The following is a 27020-nucleotide window of genomic DNA, read 5'->3' on the forward strand; positions in this document are numbered from 1 at the left end:
AAAGAAATGAAGGTTCTGGCCTGGATCATTGTGGCCGTTGTGTAGATGAGCCCAGTCTGTACATCCAGACACACAGCACTGTGCTTTAATACTTCAGGACGGTCTTCCCCCTCATCACAGTATTTTCTCCCCCTGCAGGCAAATCAGATCTGTTACTCGGTCCTCTGCCTTTTCTCCTACGTGGCGGCAGTGAAGGGGAAGGAAGCAGAAGGAAAACCCAAGATTCTGTCACCGAGGCCCCTTCCCAGCTAGTTAACACTCTGTCCCCCCACCCGGTCATCCTCAGTTTGCTTCTACTTGAAACAGCATCTCAGCTAAAACCACAGACTTCTGACAATCCCAACTTTCCTCTAAGCACACAACTCCCTGCTCCCTTCGTCCTGTATATACAAGCCTAAGGTCCCTTTTAGATCTTATTGTGTTGATGTGTTTGGTCTGTGATGTCGTGTAAATACTTCCAGCTCCTCATCGCTGTTGTCCTGGTGACCATACCAATGAGCTAAATGTTTGCCTGACTCCCCTTTAGACCTCCTTCTCTGTGTGAAAGTCCTCTATTGTTCCCGCTCGCAAGACCTAACTGTTTACCAATAGGAGATGTGAGGGATCATCCTCAGGCGCAGAGTACATGCAGGTCCCATGCACAGCCCCCCCGCTCCCCCAGATCTCCATACGACTGTGTGAGTTTTTCTGTGATTATGTGGTTACTGTAAAAGTCCAGTCTGGTGAAAACCAAGAGACCTTCTTGTAGTGCAGGACGTCCCGTACTGAAGGTTCTACTGTACGCTGCACCAGAGCACCGCATGTAAACGCTTCTACAAGGTTTGACCTTAAAATAATGTGAGTGTTCTCAGACGTGTTCTCTTGCTCTAGCTCGGCCTGTCAGGCTGAATTACTGTTCTAGTTCTACTGTGACATTTCTTGTCTGTGGTCTGCTGTTATCGATTGCATGTTATTAAGACAATAAAAAAAATAAATATTATATATATTTCTATATATACTATTTATTTAACATACATATATTGACTGTACATTTCTCTGAAAAAAGTGTTACATATTGTTCATTTGCTTGATGTGCAATACTTAAGTAGTTAGCCATTGCCAGATCCAAGTTTTCTTGAGTTAACTGGCTTTCACAGAGTGACGAATGTAAGAACGAACTTTGTTTTTCTAATAAGTACATTTGATCAGTGTGAATGTGACATGACAGTTCGACATGACTATTAGAGTTTTTCTTTTCCAGGTAAAATCACACTGGAACAAAACAAACCCACATCTGTTGTTCTTTATGGAAGTAAACTCGAGCTTTTTGCACTCAGGCCACGCCCCGAATGAGTGATGTCACAGCAGGTGTTTCTAAGCAACAGCAAGTGGCGATGCTGAGGTAAACATTGTTTTCTTAGCTTTTTGGTGTCACAAGACGATACAAAACCTTTTCATTTGCATTTCAGACACGTGTTGTGTGTCTGTGGTCAGAGTTGTTGGGAGGCTGTTGTTTGGGTGCTGAAGCTACGTCCAAATCCAGTCAGTTACGTGGGACGTTTGTGTGTCTGAGCTGAGTCAGACATCGCTCACAGCTGAGGTGAGAAAAATGTCTTCAAAGCTCTGATCACAACAAAAGCAAACTCAACACAAGATCACTGAATTTAAAACGACTTATGAACTTTGAGCGTTTCCAGTAAAGGAAAAAAAAAGCTACATCTGGACTTTTCAGTCCTCTTTTGTGTGTGACGACATCAGAGTGGAGTAACTGCTGAGCTGAATATTATTTTCATTATTGAGTCATAATTTATTTAATCCTTCATTTTCATTATTGATTCATAGTATTCTCTATAATCTCCCAGTTTAGGTTGAGTTATCAGAATCACCTGCTTCTTGTTTGACAGGTGGTTGAAAACTCCACAAATATTTTAGCAGTAAAAATAGTCACAATAATGAAATAATTTAAAAACAACTTATTGTGTCACCAAGCAGCAAAGACAAACATCTGGTTTTACATCACTGATTTGGGGTATAACGGAAGTTAGAGACTCACACGGTGAAGCCTGCAGCTGTGGCCCTCTGCTCTGTGAGGTGAACGCCAAGTCTTACTGTTTCTGTTTGTGATCACACACAATCCTTCTGCTCCCATTAACTCCCACAGCAAGCGCATGTCTGTTGGGGTTTATCTGCACACGTGTGTTCATGTGGTGAACAGTTTCTCCAGATCAGCAATATATCCGTGCAGCACTGTCACTGGAAGATGTTTTATTAAGATTTTGACATGCTTGTATTTTTAGTAACTTAACTGTGTAGGATGTTGAAGAAGCTGTTCCACAGAGGGCCATCACAACCTCCATCTGAAGCTTCTTCTAAATTTGCTTTGGAAATGGGACACAGCTGTTTCTGCTCAAGTTAATAGGATTTTCTTTTGCTGGATTATTACAACTCATCTCTTGTCATTGTAAAACACAACTGCTGTAATGAGAAAGGAAAAAGAAATGAGATGCCAGGTGTAAGTATTCCAGTGTTTGAAATTGTATTTATAGATTATGTACAGCTTTGGCAATATAATAAAGTTGTCCCACATGAAGCTTGAGGAGTCTGTTTTTATAGTTTATTTCAATGTTTGAGTGAATTGTTCCTCATTTGAATCCATAATGCATTTTTAAGACTGGATCAACAAACATACACATTAAAAGTTCAAGCTGCCACAGATGATGAGCCTGTAATCAGACTTCATCCGACGGCTGTATCCATGCTGTCTTTCATAAGTGCTACTCTAAGATAAAGGTTACGTGCATCACAAAGTAGTGAGCTCATCCTGAAACAGATTCTCAGATTTATTTATTTTTGGCTACAGGAAACCTGATCACAGCAGATTTGTCCTCCATTAGAAGCACTCATCCATCCCCAGCAGCTTGAGAAACATCGAAACAGTCACTGCTGTAATATCAATAAAACGCTGTATATCACAGAATGCTGTGTTGCTTTGTGACTGAAACCTCTGAGCATATCCAACTTTTTATTTTTGTGGAAATAGTTACTATCCCACATAATTCACACAACTCACTGCCAATGACTTTAACAGAACTATCAGCACGTTGGTCAGGCAACTATAAAACTGACTTCATTAGCCAAATGAAAAGGCTGCTTTTCAGATAACGTTTAGCTCAAATTGAAAACTCCACTGTCATCGGTGGCAGACTACTTTTTCTCTGTGACTGAGGAGCCACTCGAGTTAAGAACGTCTGACCCGCTAAATTTTTAGTGCTCTTGTGCCACATGTGGTAGTTTAAGGTGATTTTAATTCCAACTCTACAGAAAGAAGGCAAGTAGGCACTGAAAGGCACTCGGCAGCTTAATACAGAAATAAGAGCAACAGGTAAATAAAATTCAGCCAGTTCAGAAAAGCAAACCTGGAATAATAAATTAGTGTATAAAACTTAGAAGAGACTCAGTACCTTAATCATCATTTAGACAGTATAAAAGCTGAAGGGCAAATTTTTACCTATAAAAACTTTTTCGTCACTATGACATGTTTTTCTTAATTGCATTGCAGTGTTGCACATTTACATGTTTAAAAAGTGTGTTAATGCCTGATCATTGTCAGATTTAGCTCTCGACCTGCCTTCATTTTTCAGTATCTTTGCACGTTGCCCTCTGTCATATCAGCAAATATAAAAGCAACATTTTGTCTATTTACTCATTTTTGCCACCTGATATGTTTAAGATTCTCTTCATAGCTAGCTTTTTAGATTTGCCTGTCTGTGCTGCTCACGTGTTCTCATGAACACTGGTGCGGAGAATCCGGAGGCGAGACATGACTTCGTCCCAGTCCAGGTAGGCGCCCTCCAGGTGGCGCAATCTGTCTGGTCTGCTGACGTAACTCCTCCGTCCGTGCAGCAGACGCCAGTTATCGAAGGTCACCAGGTCACCTGAGATACACCACCACCCACAGATCAGACACGACAGTAGAACTCTCATCACTTCATCATGCCACTCATGCCACTTTATTCAAAGAGGTCAGCGAGTGTAGTTGGCAATAAAATGAATTTTGAGCTTGAGTACAAGCTGTAGCTCACCACACTGAACTTATGCTTTCATCTTTTCAGCAGATGTTGAGGTCACAGGAAAGTCTGTGAGTCAGCCAAGTATACAAGTTTAGCTTTCTGTCAATGTTTTGAGATGTGTTCTTATTTTCAGTGTTTACAACATGTTTCGTACACAACTTCAAAAGGAGTGATGGAAATGCACCTGTTTTGATATTGCAGAGTGGAATCAGTTCGCCCTTTCTTTCTGTGCCTGAGGGGGGAAAAGTGACCTGACCTGAGTCGGTGTGGTTTCCATTCATAAGAAAAGAATCACTGAAATCTCAAGCCATCTCAAAAAACACTGGCTAGAGTGTGAATGAGCCGAAATCCATGAAAGAGCAGAACGAGGCTATTAATGTTATCTACACATTGATACAATAAACGGCTCTTACACGGTCGATGTGCTGTTTGCAAGCTGGACTCATTTTACTGCAACAGTGCAGGAGATTAATGCCTCTTGGTCTTGGAGGCGGTAAACTACAGACAGACGTGCTAATGTTTGGGTTTATGTGTAAGCAGAAGCTACAGTACATCAGCTCCTTCCTCCTCAGTGCTGCCAGATCTCACTGACTGGAGTGCCCTTCCTGTTTGCTAAGTACTGTCGGATGTTCTGACAGAGTCTAAGTTGACTGGAATCGGAATAGATTTTATTCATTATGCGTGTCAGAGATAATGAATAATATCCTGTGGAAGTCAAAGTCTCACCGAACATAAAGACACGTCTATCATGTCTGCGTGTTCTGATCTGTGTGTGTCCCGATTCTGCTGCCAACATCAGAGATACAAAAAAACATTGACTGTCTAGGAGTTAGATCATCGATTGCTGTGACTGTGCTTCAACTGTATCTCAGGCGGGTGGCTAAACCGTTTTAGACTCTCTCACTTTAGTGCCATCGATGTGGTGTCTAAGAAAATCCAGATCATATTCCAAAATGTTATAACAAACTGCATAAATGGGTTTTTAGCTGTCCAGTTAAAAAGGTACTCCAGCTGAGCTGCTGTCTTCAATCTGGCATCACTACTCACATCTGAGTCAGGCCACATTTTGTCTGAAGCAGTTTAGAGGACGTGTCATTTGGAAGGATGCTGTCAAAATGTTGTCTCTTCACTAATGGCCACTTACTGCTACAATTTCATGTGTCATACAGGGTCATTACTTCATGTCTGTCAAAGCATTTAAAGAGCATTTTACATCAGACCTGGGTAATTTGGTTTTGTCTGCGATGACACAGATGATGCTGACATCTCTGGTGTCACAGTGATGTTGACAATGACAAACAAGTTGTGCATCACTGTCACACCTCATTGGATTCTTTATGAGAGCTGCACAAACATGCTTAGTCTTATTTCTTGTCCTTGCAGCTCCCTCAATGTCATCTCCTTCACCCTGAATCGCGATTTCTGTCAGAATAAAGCCTTCTAAGACTGCAGGCGTGATATTGTTGGTTGCATTTCTGAGTGCTGACCTGGCTCCATTCTGTAGGTGACCACGTTCTCTGGTCGGCTCATGAGATCCACGTAGGCCTTCAGTGCTCTGTAGAAGGGCTGCACCTGATGTAAGGGCAGGTCCAGCACCGAATCTCTGGTGGCGTTGTTGTAGTTGATCCTCACAACTCGACTCTTGTTGTCAACGCTGCTCAGGGAAATATGAGGGGCTTTAAATGTCACACTAATATGAAAGATGAACAGATTTAGTTATTAAACAATCCACATAAATAATAAAATACACATGAGATCGCTAATCACCAGATTTTTTGTGTTGTGTGGAAAAATGAGCCCAAACTATTGTTTTCACTGGTCTTATTTTGTCCAACCAAAAAGCCTAAATCCAGATATTCAGACATTTAAAATCCCAGAAGATTATAAAAATTAGCAGATTTCACATATGAGAAGCTAAAAAAAAGTGAGCTGTATGCATATATGTATATATAAAAAAAAAATAATAATAATGTTATGACAAGATTAAATGCTTAACCTGAAATGCATAAATTAAATATTGAACATTGAACTGCCTGAAAGGCAGTTGAAGAGGTCACCTCGGGCAACGGCAAATTTAACAGGCATCCTTCCATTTTCCAAAATGAATTTTATTAATCAAGAAAATAATAATTGGACTCATCAATTATGAAAATATTCATTTGATCCAATCCTTTAACCCTGAGTTCATTTGAAAGACCTCATCTATTTTTCAGGAACATTAATCTACGATCATCTTCTACAGATTGAACCCAAATATGGTTGTCAAACACTGGATATTATTACACAGCCATCACTCTCCTCTGTGAGGACGCTCCACATGACTTTGGGTGCATGTGTGGGTGTCATCACTGAACAGCAGATGGCAGTGTCCCATTTCAAGTCAGATTCCCATAACTTCACACACTGGTGAGGTAATGTTAGCTACAACACATCCTGATTTGGTGTTCGTCATTTTTCATTTAGGTTTTGAGTGTTTGTGTGTGTGACAGGACAGGTAAAAAGAAACTCTGTGTACTCTTACACTGTCCACTTACTCTATGATGCATTTCTTGGACTGCAGCATGAAATCGCAGTAGTCTGTCCCAGTGTCAGTGAAGTCCACATGGAGCGAGGTGAGAATCTGAAAGGCCTCTGGGTCTTCTCTCTGTAGCAGCTCAGCCATGTGGAAACCGTCCACCACCTCGCTCTCCCCTCCTTCCACAGCCTGGTTGATGCAGTGCAGAAATTGTACCTAAAACAGACCAGCACACACACACACGCTGCACAAATGCTCATTTTAGGAAACAAAGCCTTAACAGCAGCATGTAAATCCAAGTGATTACTATTTCTGCTTAGTACAATTTAACCCTCTAAGCAGACCGCTGAAGTCAGATTTCACTCACTCCGGGTGCAAAGTGTAATGCAGGATAGTCTGTATGGTGACTCAGTCTTCCTGAAGTGTAGGCTACGTTGTTTGCCATGCATTTGTCCTGGACCTGCCACGTGTGCCTGAGGACAAAGATAATATCAATTAATAAACTCCATATTAATGATTTAACTTTGGCTTTTGAAGATCAGCGGCATCAATTAAGCTATGTGGAGAAAAGGGTGAGATGAGGGGAACTTTGCAGGGCTCCCTGAGGGGAAACTGTGTGCCTAGGCTGTTGCCTGTGAAGTACATACTTCATTGAGATGCAGCAGGAGTCAAGCACTAATGAGCTAAAGTTATCTTCCGTGTTCTGTTTGGATGCCCAACTTGTGAAACAGTCGAGTTTCTCTGATGGCAGGCCTTCACTTTCCCTCTGCAGTGTCTTTACTTCCTCAAGTATGAGCTCATCCTCTGACAGTGGAAAAGCTTAATGCTCCAAACCTCTGTTCTGACTGAGTGCACCAGGTAATTCCTCTAGCTTAAAAACGCTGGGATGCTTTTATGTTGTCTTCCCCGATCTATCCTGAAGTAATCAGCACTGCCATGAGTCAAATGGATGAACTCTGGTGTGATAAAAGGCCAACAGACCCTCTTTAAGCTTCTCAATGGAGCTAAATGAATCAAAGCTCCAGATAACTGACTGGTGGACACAGTTTCCTCAGCATTAACGTTGTAAAGTGAGCATCGCTTTTCAACATTAATGCTTTACAAATATGACCACTGTGTTTGATGTCCTGGAAGAGATGTAAATAAAGCTCTTTTGTAGTTATTTCTTACTAATAGCACTCCCCAGACTCTGTTCCAGCTAAAATATGATCAGTGGAAAATGCAACAGCTCATGATTGGTGGGGAGTCAGATTATTAAACAGTGGCTTGGCTGTTGCTGACTGGAGAGAGAGGGGAAAAAAAAGATGAATGTCATGCAGCCTTACCCATAGAACGTTAGCCGGAGATAGCCGATCCTCTCAGCGAGTCTGGCCACTTGGCCTTGCTCTGCTGAGGCCCCCCTCAGGTAAACGATGCCAACACGACGTAGGGCCAAGAGCCAGGAAAGTGCTGCCTTATCATCGTGGAGGACTTCCTGGTAGTCAGCAGTGGGAATGTGCAAGTTGGAGTCCCAATAATAACGCTCTGAAATGAAAAAGAGAGCATGAAGTTTCACTGAGACACACAGTGAAGTTTTTGGTTTTTGGTTTGTCTAACAGAGAATAATCTGTGTCTGGAGTGCTCCAACACGAAGCTTTTTCACTTGACATCCTGACATGCTGAACAAACACTGGAAAGAAAACGGAACTGGCTTGCCTGATAGAAAATTTATCAGATCTTTTTTTTTTTCTTCATTGTTATTCACCTGCTTTAGCTCACTCTCCATCTACATGCCGTCTCCTTAATGACCAGTAGAACAGATAGGCTTTGTATCACGACACCTTTTGTAGTGCAAAGAATGTCAAAGAATGCGTGGAAAGTGCTCTCTGGTGTGCTACAGAAAAAGGAGCAAGTTAAGCTCTGCACAGTTTCTACTGAAGACGCGTCAATTTGTTGTTTCCAGAGTTGTTTTCCACCAAAAAGGAACCAATAAATTTTACTAATCTGTTACTGACGCCCCGCTTTTTAAAGCCTATTTAGTCTGTAACTGTTGCAGCTTGCCACTGCGTGCAATAGTCTGCACACTTCAAGATGAATAGCTAACTGAGAAAAATCAGCATGTCTCCGTCAGACAGACGGGAGTGGAAAAAATCCTCCCACTGCTCTCCACCCAGCTGGCTCGAGTTGTTTTTCCATGGAATCTCTCTCCAGTGATTTCCACAGAAGCAGCTGCAAATATCATTTGGTAGAGGGGCAAGGTTTGAATGAGGAGATTGGGTACCTGTCTGATGTTTTGTGGTTTCTCCTCCTGTCACTTTTCAGTACGAACCAACTTTCAAAATGGCTGCATCACAAACAGATCACAAGGCCAAACCTCGCATGTGATGGACACACAGGGCGAGGTGGCTCCCATGCCATCCATAATTTATCATTATCAACACCCGATGTGTCTCCAACTTTAAAAGAAAAAGCAATAGTTTACTCTGAACATCGCACAGATTTACAAATGCAACAAGCAGATTTTAACCGGTAATGTGGAATTTCAGATCCTTGTTTTGTGAATTTGGTTTTTTCATTTTTAAGCAGCAGGGCACAGAGGAACCAGACACGCCAGATGCAACATCAGTCAGACACTGATCATCGTGACTCGCAGACCTCCCTCCAGGCTGTTGTCACAAACAATGATAATCTGGCTGCACAGTTCAAAGGGGCAAGAGCCCCGCACTTGTTAAAACTTGTTAAGAAGTTGGAGGGAATACAAAGACTGAGAATGAGAAACTGGGTCTAAGGTCAAACCTGAATGTTACAATTACTCTTGTGAAACCAGACCTGGAAGTCTTGTACAGACACAGCAGTGTTTCACCCATGACAAAGAGGCTACAGCTCTTGGCGCACCGTGCATATACATCAGCTGTGCAGTCCTGGCTGCGGCTCAGCTAGTCTCATCATGAAAACCTCTCACGTTCACTGCTGTCAAGTCAATGTGCAGTGTTGTGGCCCAGGGTCGAGACGAAAGATGAGAACTCGCATGAATATCCAGTGTCTAATCGTGTCATATGTCACATGTATATGCTTGTTTTCAATTGGGAAGACTGATCACAAATCTTAAATGAGGACAGATAATGAGGATATTCAAGAACAATGGGAGGGCTGTGCCATCCAAATTATTTTAGATTAAAAGGATTTATACAAGTACTGTGCTTAAGTACAGTTTTTACAAATACTGTAGGTCAACTTCAAGTCAAAGGGACATCTTCCATTTTCCTCCACAACAACTATGACAGCCACAATTTACACAGAACAGAATCCAATTCATTATTTCAGATCAAACCACCTGCTTAAACATAAAAACTATGATCCAGTAATATAACACGTACTGATGAAAACAGGCCTTTCTTCTTAATCAATACTTTGACATTAGACTTCTGACTTTTTCTTCATTGATTGACTTCACTTCCTTGAAAAAAATATACTGCAGTAATGGACCTCTTCACATGAACAATGGATGCAAAGACCATGTATAAAAGTGAAAGGGGCATCTCATAGTGACCCCACAGTCCTCTCGGCTCTCTGGAGTATGTTTTACATTTTATAATTCTAGTCTTTACAGATTTACAGCAGATATAGAGCCCGACATTTTCTCTCAGGAGTGGGTAAAGACCAAAGACAGAGCGAAAATGAAAGTGCATATTGGATTTAGGTCAGGCCAGATAAAAAAATAAATGTTAATACGCCATATCTGCTCAGTGTGCAAGTGTAGATCATCATATCAAGTTTTTAGTGAGAATACCTGCCACTGTTCTGTTAACAGCTTGATCCTGCTGCCCAAAGAAAATGGCAAAACATCAGTTGTTCTTGCAGTTTTGGAGTCCTGTTTATTTTCACCTGATAAATCTAGTATTCACCAGTATTCACTGTCCTTGTAGCACAATTTTGTTTTCATCAGCTGCTGAGGGAAATATTATCTCCGAAAAGTTCAACTGCGTTCACCAGCTCAGTCAGTGACCTTTTGCTGTCTGATGGTGAGCAGTAAGGTTTTAGACGCTTCTCTGACAAGTGAAAATACAGAGAGGAGCAGAGTGCTTTGGGCTATAAAAGCAAAATGATGCGCTTAATGATGAAATATCTAAAACCAGAAGAAAAAGTGCAGCTGCAGAGTTGGTACATACTTGTCTACCGCTTCATCGCTGCAACTTTCACATACAATGGAGATAAAGTAGCTGATCCATGGCTAAAACTGAAAAATATTCATTATAACTGCTTCAGGTAAATTATCTTAATCACTGCTGAGCTTGTTTGTAATCCTCTGAGGAGTAGATTATATGTGAGTAGGACTGAAACGCTTACTTGAGTAAACAAATTGTTCAATTATTAAAAAATGATTGAGGCAGTTTTTCTTGAAATGTAAATTGTGTTTAATTAATTTCACTCACATTATACCACATGCTCTACTTTACTTAGTACTATTATTACTGACACAGTGTTTCTGAATTCAGTGGCGTGATTATAGATAAGATGGAGCTAAGCAATCACAAAAAATGTCAAATAAGGTCTTGAATGATGCAGCGCTTAAACTGAAACCAGCCAGGTCCACAGGGCGAGCGCTACTTACAATACTGATGGCAAGTTATGATGTGGATGACTTTAACTCAAGAAATGCTTGCTGTATTATTATTATTATTACTACTACTATTATTATTTTCTTTTATTTGTTCATGCATGTTGTCAGGTATTGGACAAAAAGAGGAATGTTAACTGGAAACAAAGCTGTTGAGAGACTTAAAAGATGAAGAAAGTGAAAGTACAGCAAGTGTTAGATGAAAAGTCTGAAGCCTGCTATGCTTCTATTTATCCTTCAGTACCTTGCTGCAGTAAATCAGATCGTGAAGGTCCAGATCTGGCAGAAGCCACAAGGCCTTGGTCTAAGTTGTCAAATATGTAATTTGTGGTTTGTGCTAATTTCTCACCTTGGAAAGGCCTGTGTATCCACGGCACCACTGAGAAATCAAACGCTCTCTCTCTTGCAAAGTTCCCAGCCGTAGATAACTATGAACGGTACTATGTCAGAATTCACATCTGTTTGGTTTTTGTTTTGTTGTTATTGCTGTTTTATTTTTCTCCAAAGAACAAAACAAAATGGAAAAAAAGCAAGGAAGGGCCAGAGTGTGAGCGCCTTGAATTTCTGGCATGAGGTCATTTGTATAAAAATCTCCGTGGCTTTTTCAGGAAAGACTGTGCTGGCATGTGCATGAAGGAACACCTCTGACTGTCTAAGCACATCGTACATGTACCTAATCTCCTCCCCCAATCCCTCCCCCCTTGGTTGTGGCCTGTTACTCTGGCTTTTCCAGATGAGGAAACCTGAAGCCCTGGCTCCCGAGGCTGTCAGGCAGCTCATGGCTGTTTGGCTCTCCCCTCACTGTGCTCTGTTTATGCTCGGAGGGCTGCTTCGCTCTCCTCTACAGCTCGGAGTGCCTTCAAAGCTCCACTTCAGTCACTGCAGTCATCCAGAGGGCTTTTGCCTTGACTTGGTGAAGTTTTATCACAGCGCTCGGATCAACTCACTTCAACAGGCTGTCTCTGGAATGTACAGTGGACGGGCTCAGGGCCAGGCAGGCTTAAAGACCCCCCTCTTTTTTAACAGCTAGTATGCCTTATAACTCTAATCAAACCTGCTGCTTGTACCAAGAGATATATTATGAACACAACATATTATTTCAGAGATTTTACTGAAACAAAATCTATCATTGCCTTCTTTAAGCACCAATTTGGTCATCAAACATCCCATTCTCAGATATTATTAAACTGTTTCAGTCACTATAAAAACAGTGCTCTATAGGACTCAGTACTCAAGCACAGTAAAAAAGCTCTCATTGTATTAACCTCACTACATGGATTTCAACGCTGCGCTTTCTTTTAATTAAAGCTTTACCTACACGACAGAAGGACTTTCTAAAATGTGACGCATTTCAGATTCTAATGTATTTCTCTGTTTTGTTGCCGTTCCAAACAAGAGATTTGCCATTTGAGATTCATCCATCCATCCATTAAAACTATCAGTAGAGCTCAGATTCTCACATATTAATGCATTAATAATAAAATACACAACGGTACAAGAGTCATCAAGTGCTACTGTTTTAAATTAGAAGTATTTTTACTTTTGTTAATTAGAATACATGTTCTGATCACATTTTTGAGTCTTTTCTTATGCCATGTTTTCACTTTTTTACTAGAAACAGAGGTAGTAAAAGATCTGAATACTTGCTGCGTCTCTGAATAAAACATCTTTAGACTGGCTCATTATTCACAAGTAGTAATAAATCACCATTCAATGAGTGTTTAAGTCAGTACAGATTACCTACTCATTAACACAAAATTTCACCCCCAACTCAGCTTGTAAACAACTGCAAGTACAAAATGACTCATGATTAGTGTTCTGCAGAAGACATAGCACCATTAATTAAAATACTGCCAACATGCTGTTCACTCATCAGTGTTCATTTGTCACACACACACACACAGTGGTAAATTAGCCTGAGGTAACTACATTGCTAGTTTGTAAGAGGACAAGGTGCCATGTCTAGGAAGTTGGTGTTATTCATATCTGCTTTGAAGGAATGTCAATTTTCTTCATCAGCCAAATCCAAAAATACACCATAATTATAAATTATGAGACTTTTTGTTTCTTTTAGGATGGTTATTAACATAATGTTGGAAATAAAGATGAAATTATTTATTTATTTGGAGGAAAATGCTACAGTGAACATTGAAGGTTTTGGTAAAGGCTTTACATTTTGAGAAATTAAAATAAAATAAATTAATAAAAATAAAAAAACTCAATACAATATTAATTGGGAAGAATTTTAAGTTATTAATTTAATTATTAATTTCAATATTATATATAAATAGAAATATAATATTTTCCCTTATCACAGATATAGTTCAGTCACAAATTAGCATTTGTGTTCTCACAATGTGTGTGTTGTTAGCAATGGGGCTGTAAGAAACTCACATTCATAAAACAAATGTGAATGACGGGGCAGCCAACCTCTGTATTCACAGTTTGGTGAGAAAACTGTACTCACTCTGTCTGCACCAGAGAGCTGCAGGCCTTCCACAAACACTAATCCAAGTGAAATGCTTTTTCCAACACCAAGTTTAGGTTCGAAAAGTTCAACTGAACCTTGTGAACAGTTTGCCAAACTACGTCCTCTTTGCTAACCTGTGCTCATGTTGCCAAGCAGATCTGGCTTGCCAAAGAAATGAGAAAAACTAATCATTGTAATAACCAAGCTTTTCACAGAGTCTGATGTGAAGGTGTTGAAAGTTCAAGACAGGGAAAGAAAGGGGATTTAACCCAAACACAGTTGATCCGAAAGCACTGTGACATATAAACTGCATGGATGAAAAACTGTGAAATTTCCTCAGAAAGAAGCCTGTTAATAATAAAAAATAACCACTATTATTTCTGACAAGTTGCAGTTGCTGGAATCCCCAGCAGTTCTTCACCGCACAGTGATTAGAGCTAGTTTTGAAAAATGAAATGAGCTGAAGTCGTAGTTTACAATTTGGATTTTTGAAATTCCTTTCACGGCAGTAATGCAGCATGTGAACAGAGAGAAGAGGATGTGTTTGGAAAGTCAGTTCTGTTGAAGCTGTGCATTACGTGTGGGGAGATGCTCAAGTTTGGAAGAATATTTAAGTTTTTCCATTGACCTCCACAGCTTTGTTTCCAGGAGCATTCTTGTCAACTGAGGAACGATGATATAGAGGACTAAATTCAGACCAGATGGCAAAAGGAAAACACCAGCCAGACAGGGAACTTACAAATCGCCTTCTGCTTCGCAGAGTTACAGAAATCAGTCAGCAGACTTAATAGGGAAAAGTCCAAACTCAATTGAGTCCATTAAAGAAAGCATCGGACTAATCTGTCACAAAGTTTTCTATAACGATGCTGATTCAAATGGAATCCTAATTGATGCATGTGCCACAAGCCAGAGAGCAAGCAACCATCAGGGTGCAAAGATACCAGTCAAACTGTGGATGTGGGTAGCAAAATACTGTGAGACTACTTTGTGAAAGTAAACGTTATTAGATTAAAAAAAAAAAAAAGATAAATGAGTGAAGGGAAATGGCACAGTGGAAAAAAATTGTTATTGTGCAAACTGCTGATGGTATTACAAAGAAATAAAGAAACAGATTCAGATGAACATTGGCAGATGACAAGATTTAGACGCAAGTGACCTTCATAGATGTGGAAATTCTAATTTGAGCTGAAAGCCGTTGCACAGAACATTTGCTTCCAGCGATGCAAAATAATTAAAGGCTTGTTCTAAAGACACATAATTAAAATCTGTAAAAACAAAAGAGTAACGGCAGCAAAGCTTTTAAGTTGGGTGCAGTGTTTGCTCTCCTCGTCCCTGCCAGCAGTCAAGCAGCAGAGAACTGAATCGGCATGAACACAGTTGGGATCTTTTGGCCCAACAAGACAGAAGCATTACACTTGTCAAGTCTGCTAGAGATAATCTGTCAGAACGGGAAACAAAATGTATTACCGAGTACCACAAACAGTGCCACATTCTACTTTGAACATACTGCTAGGAAATATTTTCCATCTTGTATGTAGGGCAATGTGTGACATTCAGACTGCTGACAGCTTCGCAGGGATCATCATATTGCTAGGACTGATGAAGACCAGATAGCTGAAGTAAAGACACCGTAAAATGACAGTGATGTTTTGACAGACAATGTACATATGAAGGTTTATGTTTTTGGCTGTGATTGATAACAGCTCTTTTTGGTTGACCGTATGAAGACATGTAAGGGACAGCTGTTAGAGGAGAGACGTCACACTGCAGCTCTGTCAATCACACTCAAAGATTTCAAAATAGATTTCACAAAGTTCCTGTAGCATACCAAGTTTGAATTTTCCTACGCTTTCAATACTTATATTTTTAAAGCTTTTAAGTGTTTATTGATTAAATGGTCTGTTTACTTGTATTTAAAATGTCTCTTTTTGAGGGAAAATGAGTATTTGCACCTGTACCCAAACCAATGGGCTTACTTAACTTACTTAAAGGCTATGGTGAGGTTAAACCTGCACCTCTTCCCCAAATGAGTCGATATTACTTGAAAATAGCCGTAAAATAGTCAAGTTTGAGCTATGATTATTCACATGAAACCCTGACTGATGACAACGAATGATGTCGTACTGTGCCTTATAGCATGCTGTGTATGTGCTAAGGTCTGCAACATTTGAACCCTCCACATATGAGAACAAGAATGGTTCATTTACTAAGTGACAATTGAAATGGGACAGGCATACTCTGACACATTTACTCCAGAAATGAAACACACCAGAGGATCCAGCTCCTGAATTAGAACATGGCGTATGTGTCTAGTCCTCGTTGGATAATTGGTTGAGAATCAGACATTTTGTGGTGTGTATGTGGTATTACTCATTCTGCAAGAAAAAAAAGCCCTGATTTAGGCCATGTGCTGAAAGCTGTTGGCTGACCAAAGAGAACATTGTTCCAGTAAGTCAGTGGGTGTTAGTTATTTTTCACGTTTCTTGAAATGCTCGACTCATTAGAAGCTCCCTGTGCTACACTCTCTCAATTTCTGCTGTTGCCCTCTTTAATGAGGTCATGCCTGCATATTTATATGCTGTATTAACTCAATCAATTGTTTAAAACTAGGTCAAAAGCCAGGTATGGCCTTCAGAACCATGGCCTTGATGTACACTAACCCACTAAGTGTACACCCACACAGAACCACAACTAATTACTGTAGTTAAGTATGACCTGAGCTACAAGAGATTTTACCACACCGCATTCCAATTAACTCCACTCACCAATAAAAATTATGCAATTACACAATCAATGTGCAATAAAAAAAAACAATAAAAACTTCAACTTCAAAAGGTCACCAAGTGGCTGGGGTGCATACTGTGTGGGTGCAAACGCTCTAAACAGGCGAATCACCAGTTTGAATCCAAGCCAGCCAAACTATTTCATGCTTGTCATTCTCTCAGCCTCATTTTCTGTCTGTCTACACCGTCCTGTTAAAACAATACAGGAAGAAAATGGACATAAAATAAATAAAACTATTTTAGGTGAACTTATGAGAACGTACTAATGCATTGTGATGAGATGAGGTGTGTTTGTGGTTGTGTGGTTTTTATATATTTTTTTCCCCTCTCACAGTCAAGGTTTGAATTTTGTTCCGGTACTGGTTAGTGTCCTATGGACTGAATTACACTGTGAAGCACAACCTGTAAATTATTATAGTGAACGGACTCGAAAATCATGAAAATCCAAATGGTAACTAACCACATCAAACCCTTACCTGCAGAATGGAAAGAAATGAGGATGGTGACTCCAGGAAAGCCAAGCAGTAAAAATTCATTCTTTTAAGATGAATTCATGCAGTTATTTTGACTTGGCTTTTATATTCAATTATGCCACGTTGAGGGTGAGAATTCAAACAATATGCAGAGTTTGAGATGATTGCTACGCATTTTGGAAACAGGACTGCCTGCATATACAAAATATTTGCGTGAAGTTAAGTGTGAAAAAATGCTATGATTCGTGGGTTTAGGCATATTTTTACTTTCCTAAAAGTCCACTAAACTTCACACATCTGTCTTTTAAATATCAGTGACATGAAATTAGTCATGACTCCCACCCCGACTAAATTAACATGACGAGCGCAAAATGGAAGACATGAGATGATTACATGCTTCCAATATTAGAAGCATCTGGCAGATGTCTTGAGTAAGCTATTGACACATTTCTCAGTGAAGGAAGTGTCATCACAGATAAGGATGTGAGTGACATAAGGCTTTGGTGCACCTAAGAGTAATTCGTAATCACCGCACTGCCAAATAACAGCAAAGGTTCAAAGTGCACATCCCGGCAAGAAAACAGCACGTGACGTGACCTGCAAAGGTACTGAACACATCTTCAAATGAGATGTAAATACTTGTTTTGGAGCAGATGGAAGTAGATGTTATAAAAGTGGAAACGGTTTGTTTGTCACGCAGTAGCTGGCTAATGAAATGTTTAAGTAAAGATGCCAACTAATTAATTAATTGAGTCTAGGAGGCTGTGACCACACTAGTGGCTGAATGAGGTGTAGTGTATATGTGAAAAAACCAAACTGGTAGACAAACCAGGTAAACCATAAAGTATTGCACAAATCAGACCAGTAAAGTCCACCAATGTTGGCATGAAATTGCAAGGTGCTCCATCCAACACTAATATATAACAGCCTCAGTAGCATTTCACTCTGAACCGCATACACCAACCTGTGGTGGCGCTCAACATAATTATTATGAACCACACTGTGAAGACCTGTGCTGTTCAATGCTGCAGATACCTGCTGTTTACCTGCTGCCAGTGCCAGATTCATGAAGGTTTGAATTAAAATTACACGAACCATCAATTTCAGTCAAAACCACCGCAACCTCTTGGTGACTCGTGAGGAAAGGTCAAGGATCCACATTTAAGGGCCAACAAAGTACGAAAACTCTCAACTTATATTACTTCACAAGTAATATTTCACAAAATTATACACTAAGTAAAAGATATTAGCCTTCTTGTGCGGCTAGGTTAATGGCCATGGAAACAAAAGGGCGCCTTGTTTCCAAAACGCCTTTAAAATCCAATCTCAATGAAGAATCCCCAATAAAGACAGGCACAAAGATGGGGCAGTTTCTGTTTTTTACCAAACAAATCATAAAAGACAGTCCAACTAAAAAAAAAAATAGTATGCTAACATTAACTGTAAGTTGAGATATTACATTTTCACCTTGAAAATGTTGTAAAATGTCTTGGTCTTGAGCATCAGTGTGAATGTATATCACTGGTTTCATGTGCCTACAGGCTCTGGGATTTGTTCACTCCAAAGGAAGGAAATACTGGTGAGCTTGTGTTTGTTGAGAGCATGCAGAGATCTTTTAGCAACACTCAGTTTAGTTAGTTTTCCATATGGCCGAGGCAGAAAGGGGTCTGCAAGAGACTCTCACATTTAAACAGCTGTCAGCCCCCCAGAAGTTCCACTGCCTTACACTGTTTCACATGCAGATAAACTATCTCAGCACAGTTTTGTCTGGATTTGTTGTGCAAAGACAGTGAGCTAGAAATGCTGATCCATGCCAGTGTATGTAAAAATATACATCCATATATCTAAACCACTACACATAAATTCATATAAAACTCAAATTTCTTGACTGAGAAAGAAATCACCTAAATGAATGCCAAAGCTGACTTATTCATGTACCTGCTCCATCAAAAACTGTTCATGGATGCTTGAGAATTCAATTCAATTCAATGTCTTCTTGTAGATTTCTATATTTGAAATTTCATAAAACATGGATTATTAACTTTTCTTCAGGATATAAGTCACCTGGAAAACTAGTTTTTTGTCTTGCTCCAATAATAACTGCTGCTGAAGTACATTTGGTGATTTGAGTTACACAACTCCATAGAAACTGTAAAAGCAGAAGAAAAAAGACATTACTTACAACATAAAAAAAGGAGATTAATACTGCCTGAATAATATCCCCATGGCTCCAATTATCATATTGACCTCACTGTGTCCTGTGTGCACTACATTTTCACTGCTGGGAACACTTTAACAGGCAGACTTGGGCCTGTAAAATCTAGGTGCACTGCATGAAAAAAAGGAAACAGTCGTTCAAACTGTGGACTACGCTCCAGTGTGTTCACGTCATGCAGAAGTGAGCAGAGTGATTAAGAGCAAAAAGAGGTGAAAGCTGTTCATCATCCTTCTTTTGAGAGTCTAGACTCAGCGGTATTTTTCAGTGCATACAATTTCAGACTGGCCCTCAGAAGGAAATCATTAAAAAGAGAGTGTGAGAGTGTGAGTGAGGGAGAGTGTGTGTGTGTGTGTGTGTGTGCGTGCATGCGCACAGCATCTTGTATTGTGATTTGGTACATGAGCTTAGCAGTGTCTTCGAGGAGCACTCCTGGCTCTGTGCCAAGAGTGGCTGAACAAATCTACACAACAAAATGACGTTTGCAAATTGCTATGAGGGGGAACTGTTCAAACCTGAACATGAATGGAGGAATTATGAAATGCATGCATGTGCACACATGTACACCCACACACTAAATTTTAACCAGTCAGGAACAGAGCGGGAGCCGCTCGGCCCTGTGGGTCCTTCAGGACCCCGTGTGTGTACACAAACCAACTACAGTCCATCCCCCGCTCCACTAAAGTACCACTACCTTGTTCCACATTTGAACTTACTCCTCTGCTGGCAGACTGTAAACAGACTTGAGCCATCGTAAATGTACTGTAAAATGAGTACCAGACTTCAGAAAACCTTCTTCCTTAACAACCCTGTTATGTTATTGAAGTCTCCCCCCACCCCAAAAAAAATTCTTAGTGCCAAAAGTACATACTCTCTTTTTTAATACTCAAATAAGAGAACTGGTACTTAATTACACAGTGAATGTGAAGCATTGTGTTTACAACCTCTCAGTTCATGCTGTCGGCAAAGATAAACATTTGCTTCCATGCATTTTTGTCAAGTTGCCTCCAAGAGACACTTGTGATTTATACAATTTGCTGTTGTGTATTACAGGCAAGGTTTACGACTGTCAGGAGAATTTATTTGAATACATATGTGTAAGACTGACAAGAGTAATAGATTAAGAGCAGTGATGATGGAAACTGGTAAAAACATTGTGATAAAAGACATGAGACGATCATTAATCATCTTGCCATTGTCATTTGAGCTGAGAAACACTGACAAACCCGTTAATCAACAACAGAAATTAAATAGCAAAGAGGTAGACATAAAGATGAAAGAGATACAAGACTATTGTGTCTGGAATTCATATGACAGATGTTAAGATGTCATGCAGTAAACTTGAGAATCATTCACTTTCCTATGTGGTTACATTGGGAGGAAAATATGAAACTGAGGTCATCTTGTATTTGCAATGAATTATAGTGAATGGGTACTGATGAGTTTGGTCACTTACAAAATGACATTGACAGAAATCAACATCGGAACATTTCAAATGTGAAAAACATTTGAAATCTGTCATGCCATTGAGAATTGACTGAGCTGCTCGCACTCCTCAGAAACTTTTGGTCTGACATATAAAGATATTACCACCCAGGTGTCCCTGGTGATTTTAGCAATCCTTTCTTTGACCATGAGGCCGACTACAGAGTTCTTATTTTTCAGTTCTTGTCAGCCCTGTTTGTCAGGAGTTTGCATGCATTATGTGTTTATTTTAAAATTCTATCAGAAGAACTTAATGTCCCAACGCCACTAACCTGATGTGTGTACACACACATTTAGGAGGACTTGAGCGGATTATAGTTTTCAGTCAGATTGCACTGAATTCGATGCTTCGGCTCGAAATCCGCTGACAGACATGAAACATGTATGCAGCATCCATTTTAGTAGACACACCTATCTATTAAGTCTAACTCATTGATGTCAGCTGTCAGTATGATGCAATACAGTTGAAGAGCACCACTAGCTACAGCATTTACAATCAATCAACACCTTTCTAGAACAATTTAAGAAATAAATTGTACATTAAAACCTTCATGGAGGAAGTGTTTACTGCTAAGCTGAGTATTTTTCCATTGGATGAATTTCTGCAGAACATTTACAGTAGATGTACCTACATACAGTACGGAGGATTTCCACAGGAGGGGACGCAGTTACAGTTGTGAATGGCTCTGATCGGTTGAGCAGTGCTAGCATGGTGAGTGTTTTTCCACTCCAAGGTGAAGCTGTTTACCTTGATGATGTGTTGGAAGTGTGCTAGTCACAGACCAAGAGGCCATTGTACCTGCAGGACTTTTCAGCTCACTGTGGCTGCCTTGGTTTGTTTGTACTACACTTACTCACAATATTTACACAGTCTGTTGAACAAACAGCACCAAATATAAATCAAAATCTGGCGGTTTGGGTTTTTTTCAGAAGAGAAATTATGAACATATAGCATTCTCTCGCATAAAAAAAATGACATCTCACTACCAGTTTGCCAGTGGAAATCTTGAGCAAGGAAAGCACTGTTTGCATAAGCAAAGCCTTAATATGTCTGCACTACAAGAAATTCTACATACTCTCTTTCATATCCAAGCTTGGGTGAAAAATATAAAAATCTAAACTCACCATTGAGAAAATACTCCTCTTGCATTGCTTGCCTAGCAGCAGGAGAGAAACAGCGTTTTTTCAACCACTCTGCATCAAAAACACTGCTGTGCTGGTCTGGCCACACGATGGTCACCTGAGAGACAAAAACCCCATATGTTTTAGATCGTTTTCCACGTTAAGTTGCTGTGAGAGTACTCTCTCTCTTTCAAGTCAAAACACTCACTAAGGGTTCTGTTTCTAATACTAATTTTCTAAACCTTTAGATATTCAGTATATTTTCCCGGTTTCCAGAGACAAGATCGGCCTAGCTCTTTCAAGTTTCACTTTGGCTCATAAACCTGAGAAAGACATGCATTTAAAAATGTAAGCACTTCTTTGTAGGTTGAGGCAAACATCATGAAAACATGGAGGCTTTACTGTAGAAGTTTACACACTACTGTCAACTAACGTATTGTGTTTGCCTTTTCTTAACAAAAACAGAGGCACATGGGAGCCAAGAAGCACTGTTAAGTCAGATCAATCCCTTTTTATTTGTCCCAATTCAGGGACTGAATCCTCTGAAGGACATGGCTCATAAAGGCGGTTTCCTCTGGCTGACTTAAAGTTTAGGCTGAACACGTGCCTCTGCCAAAATAAGATAATCTATCTTCACAGACAGTCAGTTTACGACCAGACATTTGGCCTCAAGTTTCAAGCAAACTATTATACAAACTGCACACTGAAGTCAAAGGAATCGTATGATGTTGATTGAGGAATCATGACGCTAATAACAAATTGAAAGTATCACATTATTCGTCAACAGCCAGTAAACGGTCTCAGTACTGGTGAAAGAGACAAGTGAAGTCTAGATTAAATAACTGCTTGAATCTTCTTTGGTGCCAATAAATGCAAATACATTCTTCCAATAGCTATAACTCAGACCTGGACAAAGTATGGGAAAACTAGGCTATTCTTAGAGAGCTGCTTCAGCTAAGACATATTTTCTGGATTTTTGGTTAACATCTCTCTGAACTCAATCCACAATCTTCACCAGATTAAGGTCTGCGTCCTATCATAGCAGTTTGACATTACTTTGTACTTCCGTATGGTGACGATGTAAATTAATGTAGAACAGGGGAGATTTGTTACTGTTCATTGTGTGTGCAACACTGATGAGCACCAACTTCCTAGTTTTTACACATTTGTTCTACACTTGCTTTAGGAAACTGGCACACCTCTATGGGAAAAAGTGGGGGTTTCTTTCTGTATTTAATCAAATTTTATGCATAGAAACAGAGTAGCTGCTATGACACTATGTTAATCACCAATTTCATTCCTTACTGTTGAAAACGAAGCATTAGATTTAAAATAAATACCAAAATTAGCCTCAACTCCCATTTATTAAAAGTGAAAATGAGTTTAAGTAAATGCAGGCAAAGTGTCAATCACTATATTCCACTTCATTCATTCATTCATAGATAGATCTTTTACTGCTTAACCGTTTCCGGGTTGTGGGGGATCCTGGAGCCAATCCCTGCTCACATTGGGTGAGGGCGGAGTACACACTGGACAGGTCGCCAGTCCATCATTATAATCCATTTGATTTGTAAAATTCTGTAAAATTTGTGTGACTAATTTAAACGTGAATCTTTGCATCCTTTTATCGAACACCCTTTGTGGCCTACCTTGTCATTAGTGACCTCCACATCTTCAACTCCTGTGTGGACATCAAGATCTGACATCAACAGTTTCCGGGCCTGAGCTGACTGCAGGGTACACATGGGACACTGGCAGTTGTCTCTCAGCCAGGTGAATGGATACAGACTGTGGCCTCCGTCCACCCACTTCACCTCAAGCAGCCTTTCCTCATCCAGTGCCTGGGCATGCCTCACTGACTGGCTGGCCACAGGAAGGGAGGCCGACCCCAGCGTCTGCTGCCCATGAAGCGGCACTGAAGTCAGACCTGCAGCCTGCCCTTGTCTAGCACTGGCCCTAAGAGCCTGGCAGGCCACAGCAGAGGTCTTCCTCTCTAGGAAAGGCAGGGCAAGGCGTGCAAACGTACTCCTCCACATTTCTCAATGGTCACCTGCAGATGTGTGTCTACGTCTCCAGATGTGAAACGGCCACAAACTAGAAAGGGAAGGGATAAAACGGAAAAAATGTGAGTATAGGAAACTGTGAACTTCTGCCTTTCAGTCGATGCTTGTGTAAGCCAGGTTTGGACTGTAAACTAGCAGCCTCATTCACATATATTGTTGTTGTTGGTGTTGTCATCTAATTAAACTAAGAATATCAAGAACCAAGGTGAGAGTTGATAAATGAGGCATCAAAAAGCATGAAAGCAGCATTTATGACTTAAATATTAATATTACATCTGTAAAGCACACTGCTGTAATCGTTTTGAACAATCTCAGGGACTAACACTCATTTGGGACTAACCAGTGAATGGCCAGGATTAGTAACTGTGCCAACTAAAGGTATTTTCTAAGCTGGTCACCTGACAGTGTGCTGGTAAGATCTGGGAAAAGCTGAAGTGCAAAACAGTCATGGCTGAGAATACTGAGCCGGACACATCTAGCATCCTTTAAGTCAACTAGGGCTACAACTGACAATTATCTTCACATATAAGAACCTGGAAGAAGCAAAATAAAACAATGAGTCAATTCTCAGTTTCCAGTTTTCCAGTACTGGAAACTGAGAATTGACCAGTATTTCAAGTATTGATTAGCCAATGCAATCACAATAAAAGAGCTGGTCAACTTGTGATGTAATTCATTTACTGACCTCCCAGTACACCACCTATATGAAATAACCAGTAGTAATAGAATTTATTATTTGTTATTTATTTCCTCGCCCCCCTTTTAGCCCATTTGTTACTGCGACAGGGTAATTTTCCCACTATGGGAAAAATAATGGAGTTTGGTTTGATATGATTGGACCAACAGTGTGACCATCTGTTTGTGTTGCTGGAAGGACAAGATGATTGTGGTTTGTTGTTGTTGTTGTTGTTGTTGTTTTTTTACATGCTTTCTATTGTGTATTTCCCTCCGTGTAACAGGGTTTCTACAGGGGTCAGACCCCTCTAATGCCCTATAGGATCTAATTTAATGCTTCGATAAATGTAACAGCCAAAGCAGGAATGTATCCTTCCAAGAAGTTATTTTGAAGTTGATGAGAAATTGTTTTTCCAACCCGACAACAGGAAAAAGATTTCTACAATACGATTCAATGTTACTATAAATGAATCAGATGTCAAAGTAACGTGATAAACAGCAGTATTTAGCACAGGCTGCTGTGCTGCGGCTGTGTTATGGTCCTTTACAGCAAAAACTAAAAACTAAAGCCAGTAAACACAACCTGCCGTGCGCTGGGACAAAGCGGACAGGACCGTGTGAACCCGGAGACACCTGTCCGGGTCACCGAGGCTGAGCACGACCCACACCGGGGAGAGGAGGCGGCTAGCCCGGCTGTTAGCCAACTAGCCCGACACACACACACACACACACACTTCCCGGTCCGGGCTCCCGCCACACCACCTCATTCAAAGTGAACACAAAAGACAGAGAAACAACACACGTCTAACAACCATTACCTGTGGTGGTGTGCAGGCGGTGGCTGTTCTCAGCAGCGGCTGCTCGGGACTGATTCACCGGCTCTCAGAGCAGGCAGAGAGGGAGGAAGTGGGTGAAAGGTCGAGCCGCAGCCGGGACCGGAACCGACACCGGAACCGACAGACCAAGCCTGCCTGCTGCCAACACAAATGTTGTGTTGGATTTGTTCATATATTTACGATTTCTGCTCATTTCACTCCTTCATCAGAGAGGGAGTGACACTGTTTACAGATACTGTTGACAGGACACACTTCCCTCTTTTACTGCTGCACAATGAAAATTTGATTTATTATTATTGTTGTTGTTGTTGTTGTTGTTGTCTTGTTTGGACTGTTAATAACCCGAGGTGTCCATCAGTTTGGGGGGGGGGGTTAAATGTTTAACTGTACCTGTCTTCATGTCCTTGATATTCCTGTTTATTTCCTCTGGTCCTAAGCAGATCCAGATGGATTAGAAAACATACCGTGCTCTGAATAAACTTTGTGGCTTGGAGAAAGTGCACAAGCATTATATTTTGATAGAAAAGAAGAGATATTTTACCACAAGTCAAGTCATCTTTAAGTTTCTTTTTGGTCCCAGAGGAAATATGAGGGGATCACCAAAGTGAGATGTTTGGGAGCTTACACACGTCTATACAAAGCTAATGGTAGTAACTGAACCACAGTGAGAGTCTCAAGCCGTGCTAATTTATACGTATATTATTCCACTGAAAACCAGACAGGCTCACATGAAGCATCCAGATTTTTGGCTTTTGGCTTCTTACAGGTCTTTACAGCCTTGTGCATGGATTGCACAAACAGACAGGCTCTTCGTCTGCAATAGCATGGAAACTATAAAGCTATCAATCAGTCAGTCAAACAACAGATTTTTCTTAAACATTTGATGGCTAATTCATTGTTTTTGCAGCTAATCTGAGCAATCACTGGTTTCAGTTTTTCAATTTGAAATTTGCATTGATCTTTAGAAAACACCAAAATTGCAGCCACAAACCTGGGCTCTTGGAAAACGTTTTTGCAATTTCCATTATCTCCCAGTATTTTACAGAGCAAATGCCTGACTATCAAGAAACTAAGATATACATTAATTGCTAATGAAAGCTACTTGAAAATGTAATACTGTTTTTGTGTTCAGTCATACCTCTTTCAGTGTATTTCTTTCTATGTCCTCTGCAGGTTCATGGGGGATTAGCCAGTGGATGTGTAGTACAGTCTTCAGTGAATCTGACACCTTACAACAACTGAGTTTGGATTTTAAAAGCTTCATTTTGCAATTATTAACCAGGATAACACAGGCTTGCCCAGTTTCTAACGTAACAGCTAAGAGTCTCAAAGGGTAAGGGATGATTACAACTCAGTTCCCTTTGCAGCTGACATCAGTGCACATCATCATCAGCTAAGAACAGCAACGGTAACACTGATACTGCAGTTGTGCCTTGTAAATGGACTCGTGGCATTCAGCTGACTTTTATGTAATCCACTTACACACATTATAAGAACAACATGAACAAGACACTGAACAATAAATGATAAATGGATTCTAACTTTGTAAAAATAAAAATATGTATATGTACACAAATATAGAGAGGGATGATAAATTAAAGGAAACATCAACAGAAAATGCCTCAGTAGGTTGGACAAGATCCTGCAGGCATTCAATTCAGATGAGATCTGATGACTGTGACTACAACTTGGATCAAAAAAAGCATTCAGTGACTCCTCTGGGGCCCAGTCATCCTG

General features: G+C 40.3%; 2 protein-coding genes across 5 annotated transcripts in view; one reads left to right on the plus strand and one right to left on the minus strand.

Annotated features, from left to right (window-relative positions):
- Positions 1 to 2569, plus strand: part of madd (MAP-kinase activating death domain) — a 40447-nt gene extending 37878 nt beyond the window's left edge. For all 4 annotated transcript variants that reach the window (XM_029498864.1, XM_029498865.1, XM_029498867.1 and 1 more), the window contains one exon: positions 139 to 2569. In XM_029498864.1, coding sequence (XP_029354724.1) covers positions 139 to 252 — 114 coding nt within the window. In that variant the 3' untranslated portion in view covers positions 253 to 2569. The remainder of the gene's footprint in view (positions 1 to 138) is intronic.
- On the minus strand, positions 2232 to 25376 carry bbox1 (butyrobetaine (gamma), 2-oxoglutarate dioxygenase (gamma-butyrobetaine hydroxylase) 1). The gene is made up of 8 exons (XM_029498868.1): positions 25266 to 25376; positions 23359 to 23803; positions 21713 to 21827; positions 7890 to 8088; positions 6932 to 7037; positions 6584 to 6780; positions 5537 to 5703; positions 2232 to 3914 (listed from the first exon to the last, which is right to left on the minus strand). Exons 2-8 carry the CDS (start codon positions 23743 to 23745, stop codon positions 3754 to 3756), a joined length of 1332 nt encoding a protein of 443 aa, XP_029354728.1. The 5' UTR covers positions 23746 to 23803; positions 25266 to 25376; the 3' UTR covers positions 2232 to 3753.
- Positions 25377 to 27020: the final 1644 nt, after the last annotated feature.

This window comes from Echeneis naucrates, chromosome 3 (assembly GCF_900963305.1).
Source record: "Echeneis naucrates chromosome 3, fEcheNa1.1, whole genome shotgun sequence".
In the NCBI taxonomy this organism is placed as follows: Eukaryota; Metazoa; Chordata; class Actinopteri; order Carangiformes; family Echeneidae; genus Echeneis; species Echeneis naucrates.